This window comes from Zonotrichia albicollis, chromosome 18 (genome assembly GCF_047830755.1).
Source record: "Zonotrichia albicollis isolate bZonAlb1 chromosome 18, bZonAlb1.hap1, whole genome shotgun sequence".
Classification (NCBI taxonomy): Eukaryota; Metazoa; Chordata; class Aves; order Passeriformes; family Passerellidae; genus Zonotrichia; species Zonotrichia albicollis.
This window is the reverse complement of record NC_133836.1, coordinates 11,044,333-11,056,578: the sequence shown is the minus strand read 5'-3', so window position 1 is coordinate 11,056,578 and position 12,246 is coordinate 11,044,333. Positions and strand designations below refer to the sequence as shown.

General features: G+C 45.3%; 1 protein-coding gene across 8 annotated transcripts in view; it reads right to left on the bottom strand.

Moving 5' to 3' along the window:
• The window catches only part of DEPDC5 (DEP domain containing 5, GATOR1 subcomplex subunit), a 44,587-nt gene that overhangs the window by 22,917 nt on the left and 9,424 nt on the right, over window positions 1-12,246 (bottom strand). For all 8 annotated transcript variants that reach the window (XM_074554463.1, XM_074554464.1, XM_074554459.1 and 5 more), the window contains exons 16-25: window positions 11,237-11,298; window positions 11,068-11,141; window positions 10,518-10,587; window positions 9,985-10,021; window positions 9,450-9,570; window positions 7,780-8,000; window positions 5,624-5,827; window positions 3,353-3,488; window positions 2,906-3,009; window positions 945-1,010 (exon numbers count right to left, since the gene is read on the bottom strand). In XM_074554463.1, the coding sequence (XP_074410564.1) occupies window positions 945-1,010; window positions 2,906-3,009; window positions 3,353-3,488; window positions 5,624-5,827; window positions 7,780-8,000; window positions 9,450-9,570; window positions 9,985-10,021; window positions 10,518-10,587; window positions 11,068-11,141; window positions 11,237-11,298 (1,095 nt within the window). The remainder of the gene's footprint in view (window positions 1-944; window positions 1,011-2,905; window positions 3,010-3,352; window positions 3,489-5,623; window positions 5,828-7,779; window positions 8,001-9,449; window positions 9,571-9,984; window positions 10,022-10,517; window positions 10,588-11,067; window positions 11,142-11,236; window positions 11,299-12,246) is intronic.

Genomic DNA, 12,246 nt, shown 5'->3' with positions numbered 1-12,246 from the left:
AACATTCCAAGTCTGAACAAGAAAATCAGACCAGTTCTGCATCCTAGACAACTGCAGAAGGAGCTGGAGAGGAGGAGAGAAAGAATGACAGACCAGCCTCTTTCTGGAATAGTACAACAGCAGAAAAGGGAGTATTTCCATAGTTATAAAAACAGAAGATATATCCAGAGGGGTGGGAAGACCAGAAAAATAGTAACTTGGGAAGCAATCTTTTCCCACACCCTTTGCTAGAGTTATGCTGCAGTTTTGAGATTACAGGGATGTAAAACTAGACACTAAAAAGGAAAAGCTAACTAGATTATACCAAATCATCAGCTCATTACATTCTGACCATTCACACTACTGCATTACATTCTGACCCAATTCAAATAATCTGTATCACCTACTGATGCTTAACTTCTTGTCATAAAGCTCCTACAGACAGAAATTTATTTTACTATCGAACTGTTAACCCCAATGGCAGGAACACTGCACAAGAAAGTAATATATGACAGACTGCTGCAAAGAAAATGCTTTCTTCAGCAGTGACACACTTGTTTCTCCAGGACATGAAGGCAGATACTTCTCAGTAAATTCAGAAACTGACTGTACTAATTCTACTTCAACAAGCTGGTACCAAACAAAGTTTTCATACTGAGAGGCAGAAAAGAGTTCAAAAAGCAGCTTTAGCTTTTTGCAGAATAGTGTCTGGTAAGGAAAGAATTTCAGCTGTAACACAACAAACAGCTTCACATGTTCTTAAGAACTATAGAACTGCAACCATAGGAAGACAGCAGAGGCAGATCCTGCAAATTACTGCAGGCCAAAATAAACCTCTGCCAAAAGCCAAGGAGGCTCCTCTGTTTCTTGCCTACCACCTCCTGATGCCTCTATATATGTACATGCCCTTTCCCTCCCATCTTCCCACCTATGCAAACTCTCTTCCAAACCTTTCTCCTGCTTACTTGGATCTGGAGAATTAGAGACAGCATCTTCCAAGGAATCCTTGTTCTGAGTTTTGAGGCTTACCCCTACAAGAAAGAAATGGTTTATATTTTAAGCAATTACGCACTTCTCTTGAATTTCAAATAAAAATAAATCTAAAGTGTGATGATGTTTTAAGACACAGAATTTCTCTGCATGGAAAATCCCAGGGTTCTGCACAGCAGAAAAAAAAAAAACCACTAAGGCAATTAATGAGGAAAAAATATATCTTGGATCAAACTTGAACATCTTTAGCTGTTGAAGTGATCAACAGCTAAAACCCAAACAAAACTCTCCTCCCCAAAAACAGTGAAACATTTTGAAAAGTAGAAGATATAAGAACCTATAAACAGGTGGTGTGGCACATGAGAGAAAAAGAGTTGCTAAGGAGACAAGAAAAACTGCTGCCTTCAAAGCTTTTCATCAAAATAAAAATTTCCAAACATTTAAAAGGAACTATTGCTTTAAACTAGCTCAGGTGGATTTACCCAGGAGATTGGTATCAGCCCCATTGCTGTTCCCCTGTAAGAGAAAGGGTGGATATTTGCTGCTGATGATGCCAGTAACCCGCAGGGGAGCCGGCTCTGAGCGGCCTTCACCTCGCACCAGCTCCTCCTGCCATCTGCCATCCACACCGGGAACTGCAGCTGCAGCACCTCCTCCTCTGAGCCACCACCTCCACCTGCGGGCAGCAGCGACAGCGGCCCCAGGGAAATAGATGGGAAATAGATGGGATCGTTTTTCACTCTGAATGAAGCCCGTGATGCATCAAACCATGCTGCAGGCAGCACAGGAGAACCAGACTCAATAAGAAATCGCATTTCTGGAAATCCAGAAAAACAAAGCTGCTCCCCAGAGTGCCTCATTTCATAGGCAACTCAAACCATAAGGGAGAACTCTCAGTCCAGTCACTGAGTACCCAGTGTGGCCTCTATAGATAGGTGAGGGTCCACAGACACAAAAATTCCATCAATGCAAGCTTTTTTTATTGCCAGGACATGATCTGCATTTACATTGTGCAAACTGCAGCCAGCTGAAATGCAGTTTAGCAATTGCAAAAACAAACAGAGCCTATCTGGAAGCCAGAAAATACCAAAAAGGTAAAGCAAGAAAATTAAATGTAATCAGAAGAAATTCACAAAAGAAAGCAGCAGAAAATAATTTTAAATGTTACTATGTGAATACAAAATGAGGCACAAGAAAATTAAGTCTGCTAACTTCTCTATGGTTCTGCAAGGCATAATGGAAAACAAAATTGTTTTAATCTAATGTAATTCAAAAGGGCAAATTTATTCTTAAAAAAACCACATTAAATTGGCTTTGAGAAAAGAACGTCAAATTATTTTTGAGAAAATAAGTTTGAATGCCATAGTCCAAAAGTTCAACTTTTTTCCATGTGCCTAACTAAAATGCATATCTACAAAAGCAGAGGGTAGGTCACAAAAAACCAGACAACACAGCAGGATGTTTAATATGGCATGTTGTTCCATTTACAGAGCTGAAAAGAAATGTTGAGAATTTTCACTAATTCAGGTGTCTGGGGAAGTTAAGGAAGATAGAGGTAATCATGAACTGAAAGTACAGACACATCCTCTCTCCAAAGGATAATAGCTTAAGGCAACCCCACCAAAAAAAAAGGCTTCTGAGCACCAGTGCATATTTAGGTATTTTTTGTGTCTGAACATCACTGCTCTGAGAGTTTATTATCAGGAAACAATGAGCACCCTTATAAGACACACCTAGAGACGTAGAGAGACATAACCAAAACTGGTCTAAAGCCAACAGAGCAAGCCAAAGAACTACCATACACCAAGCAGTCCCAGTAAGTGCACGAACAGACAGATCACTGTTTTCCCACTCGGGATTCCTCCTGCTTGGCCGAGCCTGTCCCCTCCCGAGCGCTGCCCGGCCCCGCGGTCCGGCCCCGCCCCAGCCCCGTTACCTGAGCCGGGGCCGGCCCCCAGCCCGTTCCCGTTCCCGAACTCCTCCGCCCCGCCGAAGCTCAGGAAGGAGCCGCCATCCCCCGGATGCCGAGAGCTGCCGTGTCTGCAGAGAAACAAAGCGGCCTGTTCTGTACAGCCTTCCTCACTCGGGCCGTCCCTGCTTTCAGCAAAGGTACAGCGAGCCCTCAGCCCCTCTGCCTCAGCCCAGCCCGGGCTGGGAGCAAACTCTTCCCTCACTGATGTCTGCAGAGATGGAACGGCACAAGGGCAGCACAGAGAAGGCCCTGACAGATTCCATAAATGTCCACACTGTTTGTTTGCCTCCAGCAGTAACCAAAGCACTGCCTTGGCAGGACAGCAAAGAACCAGCTACTCACACCCCCTCAGGAGAGAAACAGAGCTTAGCTGGTTATCCACAGACCTGAACCCAGCATTGAATGGCTCACCTGCCAGTTGCCTCATGGTAAGCCAGCTCCAGCAGCTCTGCAGAGGAATGTGTCAGATCCTGCTGCCCACTGCCCTGCATTTCTGCCATGTTCTGCCGGGTCTGATGATGGATCTGGATAGCTTCTCCTGAGGGACCTGCACAGGTACAATTGGATCATTGATCACCACATCCACACTGATTCCTCAGTTGCTTTTCCCGTCTTTTGTCAGCAGCACAAGCAATGAGAGCTAATGGACATTATGAAAGCATGTTCACAAAATCTTCAAAGCCTTAAACCTCTGCCATCTCCTCTGAAACAAGTGAAGCAAAATATTTTTAAAACATTTTGGAGGGCCTAATTACAAGGCATTAAACAATTATGCAACCAATTCAGCATCAGAAAATCAACCCAAATTGTAGTTACAATTCCCTTCAATAGGGTTAGGAGTTAGGCTCCCTTCAACAGCGAATTGTTCTGTACCTGTTGCTGCTCGTTTGCAAATAGAGCTATTTCCCAAAAGAGGATTGCTCAGGCCTGCACACAAATGAGTGCAGTGTGCAGAGCACTTTAGTACCCCAGAGCTCTCACTGGCTCTCGTGCTGTGCTAATCCTGGACAAGGGCACAGTCACAGCAGCCAGGTGTGCAGGGAGGCAGCTCACCCACGGGGAAGGTGTGCAGGGAGTGTGAAAAGAGCATATTATATGGCTCTACACAGATATTTACCACATGTATTTTGATGTATTGATAAGTAGTGCTATACTGACATTTTAATAATAAGAAGAACTATGTTAGTGGGATTTTTTAAGAAAGGAATGAGGCACTTGCACCAGATAGCAGCCCCAGGACACCTAAATCTTTCAGAGAAAAAGAATTTATTGCCCTCTTATCAGAAGAAACGAACTTCTTCCCACCTCGAAGGCACTGTTAGGATTAGAAGGAAGAAGTTGATGATGACCAGACAGAATCCTGTGTTTGAATGGAATTTATGCATCATGTATGAGGTGTATGAATATACAACGGGCTGTTGATTTTAAGGGTTAATCCTTTGTTAACTAGGTCCTTTTTCGGGCTCATGCTGCCCAGAAAAGGTACCCAGACATCTGTAACTCTTTGTCTTTATTCCCTCATATCGTCCTAATTCAAATTGTCCAAATGATTATTACTCTAATTGTATTACTATTTTTCTAACCATTTTATTACTATTAAACTTCTAAAATTTTAAAAACAAGTGATTGGCGTTTTTCACAGGGAGGCAGCTCACCCACGAAGGGGAGGTGTGCAGGGAAGGTGTGCAGTGTAATGAGGCAGCTCAAGGTGTGCAGTGCAGTGAGGGAGTTCACCCACAGGGAAGGTGTGCAATGAGGGAGCTCACCCACGGGGAAAGTGTGCAATGAGGGAGCTCACCCACGGGGAAGGTGTGCAGGGAAAGTGTGCAGTGTAAATGAGGGAACTCACCCACGGGGAAGGTGTGCAGTGTAATGAGGCAGCTCAAGGTGTGCAGTGTAATGAGGGAGCTCACCCACGGGGAAAGTGTGCAGGGAAGGTGTGCAATGAGGGAGCTCACCCACAGGGAAGGTGTGCAATGAGGGAGCTCACCCACAGGGAAGGTGTGCAGTGCAATGAGGCAGCTCAAGGTGTGCAATGCAATGAGGGAGCTCAAGGTGTGCAATGCAATGAGGGAGCTCACCCACGGGGAAGGTGTGCAATGAGGGAGCTCACCCACGGGGAAGGTGTGCAGGGAAGGTGTGCAATGAGGGAGCTCACCCATGGGGAAGGTGTGCAGGGAAGGTGGGCAGTGTAATGAGGGAGCTCACCCACAGGGAAGATGTGCAGTGCAATGAGGGAGCTCAAGGTGTGCAGTGCAATGAAGGAGCTCACCCACGGGGAAGGTGTGCAGTGCAATGAAGGAGCTCACCCACAGGGAAGGTGTGCAGTGCAATGAAGGAGCTCACCCACAGGGAAGGTGTGCAGTGCAATGAGGCAGCTCACCCACGGGGAAGGTGTGCAGTGCAATGAAGGAGCTCACCCACGGGGAAGGTGTGCAGTGTAATGAGGGAGCTCACCCACGGGGAAGGTGTGCAGTGCAATGAGGGAGCTCACCCACGGGGAAGGTGTGCAGTGCAATGAGGGAGCTCACTCACGGGGAAGGTGGGCAGGGAAGGTGTGCAGTGCAATGAGGCAGCTCAAGGTGTGCAGTGCAATGAGGGAGCTCACCCACAGGGAAGGTGTGCAGTGTAATGAGGCAGCTCACCCACGGGGAAGGTGTGCAGTGCAATGAGGGAGCTCACCCACGGGGAAGGTGTGCATCCAGCGCCTGCGGTTCGATGTCAGCTTCATGGGCATGCGGGACGGGGCGAAGGGGTTGATGAGGGCGCGCTGCGGCGCGTACCCGCCCGGGCGGATGTGCAGCAGCGATTCGGCGCTGCCCACGTGGAACCGCCCCGGCGCGCTGGAGTCGCGCTGCTGCGACTCCAACATGTTCTCAAGGAAATCTGCAAAACACAACCGAGCCACACAAATCAGCGTGAGATCCTGCAGGAGCCAAGCACAAGAGAATTAACTGCTCGGGGATATAAAGATGGCCCAGGGTAAGGGGAAATAAGGAGACCTAAGAAATAAGCAGGAGGAGAAACTCAAAGCAATTCCTATCCTGCCTGAAAGTCACAATGGAAACAAGAACCCAGACAAGAAAAATCATTACTCCATCTTCCATTACAGCACTGTTGTAAACTGTAAACTTCTACTAAATGAATCCATTAAGAAACCACTTGCTAAGCCAATTATGAAAGGCTATTCGGACCTTAGAGAAATCTTGAGAAATCAAAAGACTGACATAAAAACTTGAGGATGAGTACCAAAGCCACAGCTGGGCCTTGTACACGTGCCTTTTCTGTAACACTCAGGTCTGAGCACTGAAATCAGGGATTACTCCCAGAAGATGTGGGACATGATCTCCACAAGATACCAGTTAGCTGTCACTATTCAGTGTGGAACAGAAGCGCAGTTATTTAGAAATAGGAGAGAAAAATCTACCAGATAGATAAGTAGCAATTACTCTGATTATTCTGCCCAACAAGTGGAAGAGACCCAAAGAGAAGGGTCTCATTTACCATTCTATATTGTCAAATACAATATGTGAAAAACCTCGGTTTCTGTGACTCTTCCCTCCCGGGCAGTTGTAATCCACACACAACCTCATCCAGCTGAACGCCTTCAGCTGGGTCACACAACTGTGCTTCAAACTCAAGGAGTAACAGAAATACCAAAGAAAGAAAAGAGTTGTATTAACTGACAGCAGGGGAAAACATGAATGGTAGATGTGATGTCAAGTACACTGTGTGAGAACAGCTCCACACCAGCAACTGTGATTCCTGTGACAGGATAAATACGGTATCAGTGTCATACAGCATGGCATGAAAAAACCATGAAGAGCCTTCAGGGAGAGAATTTTATAGAAGATGAAACAGTTGCAGGAGGAATAATATTTACCTAGAAATGAGCTGGGTTTGTGGAAGATACTGCATACTGTCTGAGAACAAAATTAAATGGGAAAGGAAGAAAAGAGGAGTACTAGCACTGCTAACACACTGAGACAGCTCAGCAGTACATTGTCAAAAGGAAGGATCCAGAAAGTGAGTCTTAATGACAACAAATCCCCACAGAGAAATGTTATAAGCAGGGGCCCCCAGGGCTCACTGCTAAGGCCAGTTCTCATTCAATAGATTATAGGTGACCTGGATAATACAAGTTCCTTGTGGATGTCCACACTTGCAGGCAGGCACAGGAGAATAGTCAAGTACTAAAGAAGGCAATAGGCAAGGGAAAAAAGCACATCAGTGTCAGGACACTTCTATTTAGGACAAGCTATTAAAAAAAAGCAATGGAATTGGACAAGGATGACAAAGGGAGAATGCACACCCAGCTGCAGCTATGGAAGAGCTGTACCATGAGTGCCAATTCAAGCACCATCTCCATCGTGCCAGCCTGGCAGTGGCCAACACAAACCTCCCCCTTCTCTCCCCTGTAGCCATGATATTTTCTGAAAAATCCTTTCCTTAGGACTTTTTCTCCTGAGAAGCTGAGAGGCCTCAGGAACAAAATGTAAACATTGATTATCTGCTGCTGTGGAATGTAACAGGTGCATCTGTGATTAGTCTCAGGTGGTTGTTTCTAATTAATGGCCAATCACTGTCCAGCTGTCCAGACTGTCTCGGTCAGTCACAAGCCTTTGTTATCATTCTTTTTTCTATTCTTAGCTAGCCTTCTGATGAAATCCTTTCTTCTATTCTTTTAGTATAGTTTTAATATAATATATATAATAAAATACTAAATCAAGCCTTCTGAAACATGGAGTCAGATCCTCATCTCTTCCCTCATCCTGGGACCCCTGCAAACATCACCACACTCCCCACCAAAGGCACCTTCCCACCTGCCCCAGGCTGACCTCTGGTGCTGGTGTAGCCCAGGGAGCTGCTGACTTCACACTGGTGCAGGTGGGGCCGTGGGATCATGAGGATGTTGGAGATCTTGCCCAGGGAGCTGTCGTCAGAGGCCTGGCTCCTGACCTCCTCGGGGGGCAGCGCGCGGCCCGGCAGGGACGGGCTGCTCGACACGTCATACGAGCTGGAGCTCTTCCTGGTGCGGCTCTCCCGCTCCCGCACCGACCTGCTCAGGCGCCACAGCAAACAGAGAATCATCCCCAGGTCAGCAAGGGGCTGGGACAGGCCCAAAGACTCAGTGCTCAGCAGGTGAACTCAAGAGGAGCATTACAGGGAAGCCATCACTATGTTTTTTGACTGCTTGGGTAATTTGTACTTCTGCACATCACACAACACAACAAGGACACAGCAACACTTCCAGTACAAGGGCTGTGAAAGGACCTGCTCAGCTCCCTCTGCAATCCTACACACACCACACCAGCCTGGCAGAGATGGGGCCTAGCCTAGAGACCTCAGCCTGCAGTGCCAGAACCATGTAGCTATAGGGAAACTACTCGGAATTATGAACTGTTTAAATAGTGATGGTATCTTTCAGCATGTGTGGCCACACTTCTCTTCACAGAGAAAAGCAAGGCACAACTTCCCAACGATATCTTCTGGGATTCACATTCTCTGAACCTCAGAGGAAAAAAAAAAACCAATTCTTATTTCAATTGCTGCACCTCTTGTTGTTCACAAGTGGAATGCATTGTGGAAGACTGTTTACCTGAAGGGAATTGGTAATTGGTAATTGGATTCTGGTGTGAGTGTTTTGATTCACTGACAATTGAACCCCTGTGTGTGTCAGGACTGCTGGCTGACAGTCACCAGATTCTGTGCAGTTGAGTGGGGTGCTTGTGCAGATTCAGTTTAGATGTAGTGTAATACAGTACAATAAAGTAATTAATTATCCCTCTAATATCAATGGAGTCCTCCTTGTCATTTTCTCCCTTGTTGGGCTGCCCAGATTTACTATGAGCATGGGTTCCTACAGGCTGCTCAAATGAACATACTAACAAGAGAGTCCACATGCTCTGAGTTAGGCATTACTACTGAAAGAAGCAAAGTAAAAAAATACTTCAAAACAAGCTTGTCAACCCTATATTTCTGAAAAAGCACTGAAATTTATTGTTTACTCAATGAATTTGGCCAGGACCTGAGAATAATCAGCCTTTCTCCTCAGACAAAAGGATATGGAATAATTGAGAACCTGCACTCAGCTTTTCTGCTTCTTTTCTCATTCAGCCAGGCATCATTTTCAGGGAGGATTCCTCACCACTCACCACTCTGTTTACCAGTTACTAAGCAGTGCATTGAACAATCTACTTCTACAACTCTATGCAAGTCTAATGTGCAAATACTTCCTTAACCCCTAGCAAAATCTGCTAGAAAGACTAGCTTTATTCAAACAAAATTCAAGATTTAAAGAAAAAAAATTTATGCTTTTTCCTAGACTCCACACTGTTTTAGGAGTAAAACACCAGACAGCCAGCCATGAAGATCAGACAGAGATTAAGCTTTTTCTTCAACTGTGAGCATGTGGAGATCAATTCTCTTTGTATTTCTCCAAGTGTTTTATGTATCAAGCACACACAACATGGCTGCTCCAGAAGCTGGGCACTCCCAGGCCTCTCACCTGAAAGTGGTGCAGCGCTGGGCTCTGGCTGGGCCTGGCAGCCTGAACACCTGGGCATCATAGCCATCATAATCCACCTGGATGGGCAAGGCATTCTCAGCATCCTTGGGAGCTCCTAACGCTGAAATAAAAATCACACAGCACTGGAACCTCTTTCAACAATGTTCAAGATGTGCAAGGCAGAGTAACCACCTCCCACCCCTAAGGAAAGCATCTATTCCAAAAGAAATCCCAAAGTGTCGGGAGCAGAGCAGCTGGAGCAGCTCAATTATCAGAGGTGGTGCCTCTGGCTGGCTGAGGCCATAATGCTTTTCCCTCATACACCCTAAACTCTAAATGAAGAATTGCCAAGAAGTCAACTGGCACATGCACAATAGCATCCCAAGTTACAAATATGGGAAATACTCAAATAAGAGTTTGATGGTTTTCTGTAACAATTGTGCCTCCCTTGGGCTGAAGTGTCATTGTCTTCCTGCAGCTCTTTGTTACCTTTGGGAGTCAGTGGGACAGATCATTCCAGGACAGAATTACTTACAGGCATCACGATTATTTTTTGCTTTCTCTGTCAGTGGCTGGAGGGTCCAACAAAGGAAGTGTGAAGCGATCAAAAAACAAGAAAGAAAAAAAAAATAAAAGGAGCAACAGAAAAGACAGAGGGAAGGAAATCAGTCAGCATGTTCTAAGGAAACATCCCCAGTGTGACCAAACAAAGTTTAGCTTGCTGACTCAATGAGGCAGCCAGACAGCTTCAGAAACATTAAATACTGATACTTTTCACAAACCTGTGTGAAAAACACAATGTTCAACACCTTTCTTCCTCTCCATACAATTCTTTGTTACAGAATGAAACTAATTTTTAGGGTGGCTAAAACATTTCTCACCCAGTTTTATCTAGGAAGGAAAGACCTACAAACTGCCTCTCATTTACAAACCCCACAACCTTACAGCTTTGCTCTCACAGCCTTTTAACACAGAAACTTAGTTCCAGCTGCTGGAATACTTGTGATGCTTGACTGAGAAGAGCTATCAGACAAGCTAGGAAGAAAATATAAATCAGAAAATTCCCACCTTCCTTCCTGCCAGCTTGATCCGTGGAGTGAAGCTGTTACACAGGAGCTGGCTTTTGGATGTGTAGAAACTGAAAGAAAAAAGTGTGGCTTTAAGAACACAACACAGCTGGTTTGCTACACAGTAAGCAGACCAGGAACCTGAGTCAGCTATTGGACAGAGAAAAAGGGATTCCTTTCTGTGCATAAAAGAGAATGGAAAACACTGAGGGATGTTGAGAGAAGCTACTCTGCCTAAAGACAGGGCTTTGATATTTGCTTAACACCTGCATTGCCCAGTTCATTTTACACAGAAAGACATCCATTTCTACTGTGCCATTTACACAACTCTTCCTGATTTACACAACTGTAGTGATTCACACCAGCTGTTTGAAAACCCTGTCATTTCTGTCAGGTTGCATTAATGCCCAGAGTTCTGCAAGAGTAATGGAATATTTCTTTGCTTCACAAGGAAAGCAGAGGACATAAAAGAACAAAGAGAATTCAAGAGATTATGAAGAGTAAAGCAAAGCAGAAGTGCTTAGCAAAAGGTGATGATAGAATTCACCTACCTATGATTTATCCAGTGTGGGATATTGTAGTCATCACCCATTCGTGAGTCACCAGGGCCACAGCGATTGTGGAGCTGCAAGAGTAATTCAGAAGGAACTACCTGTACCCAGCCAGTCACAAAATGAGAGACAACTGTAGCAGGAACAAGGGAAGGGAAAGCAGCCCTACCTTAAAGAGTGGGACAGCATGCAAGGGTTGCTCTCCCATGCACACCAAATCCACACCGATCCCTGCAAACAGACAACAGCAGAGTTCAGCTATCCAAGCAGCACTGATATGTTAAGACAAAATAGATCACCCAATTTGAACTGAAGACCCAAAATGTATTCACATCATATTATAAGAGGCAATAATACTGAAAAACGGTAGTTAATGGTCCCATGGTATGGCTACAAACCTACAGTACCTGAAGGGATAGAAGAAATTATTTTCCTAAACTAATGCAACTCATGCAAGACCATCCTTTAAGAGAAAGGTTTGCACAGAGAGGTGAAGTTCTCTGTCACAAACAAAAGAAACTAAATGCCTGGAAGCACTCTGAAAATCTGCTCATTTCAATACCAAGCGCAGACACAAGTCTTGCAGCTAAGGACACAACACACAGCTGACAGTAGGTACTTTATCACAGCCAGAAGCAGCTGGAATTTCCCCAGATCTGTGTTTCGGGGAGTGTGGGATCTCAGCATCTCAGGACTGAGGTGCTGAGCCACCGAGACCACCCTTGGGGGGCTCGGGAGTCCTGGAATGTTCCAGAAGTGTCTGGTGGCTGGACTTTGATCCTACACAGGAGACGACAAGGATGAGGGCTTCACCGGGGTGAATGGTGAAGGGATTAGTTAATTAGAGAGTGAAACACAGGGTTTAGGATTTCTGTACAGAGGGGTTTAGAGAAGTAAGATGGAGGAATTGGGGTGTGTCCTATCCTTCTTCTTCTTCTTCTTCTCCTCCATCTTCTATGGTGATGGTGGCACTTCAGGATTGGTCATTACTAAAAGTGCACCGGGCAATAAGAATAAATGGTATTGGGGAAATATGATAAATATTGTACACGTAACAATGGGTATAAAGATAGGTGACTGTCCGGAGGACAGCACAGTGTGCTCATGGCTGACTGCTGAGCAGAGCTCTGTCGGGCCGAAAGAAAATCTTTTAGATAAACAATTAATAAACATAAAAAC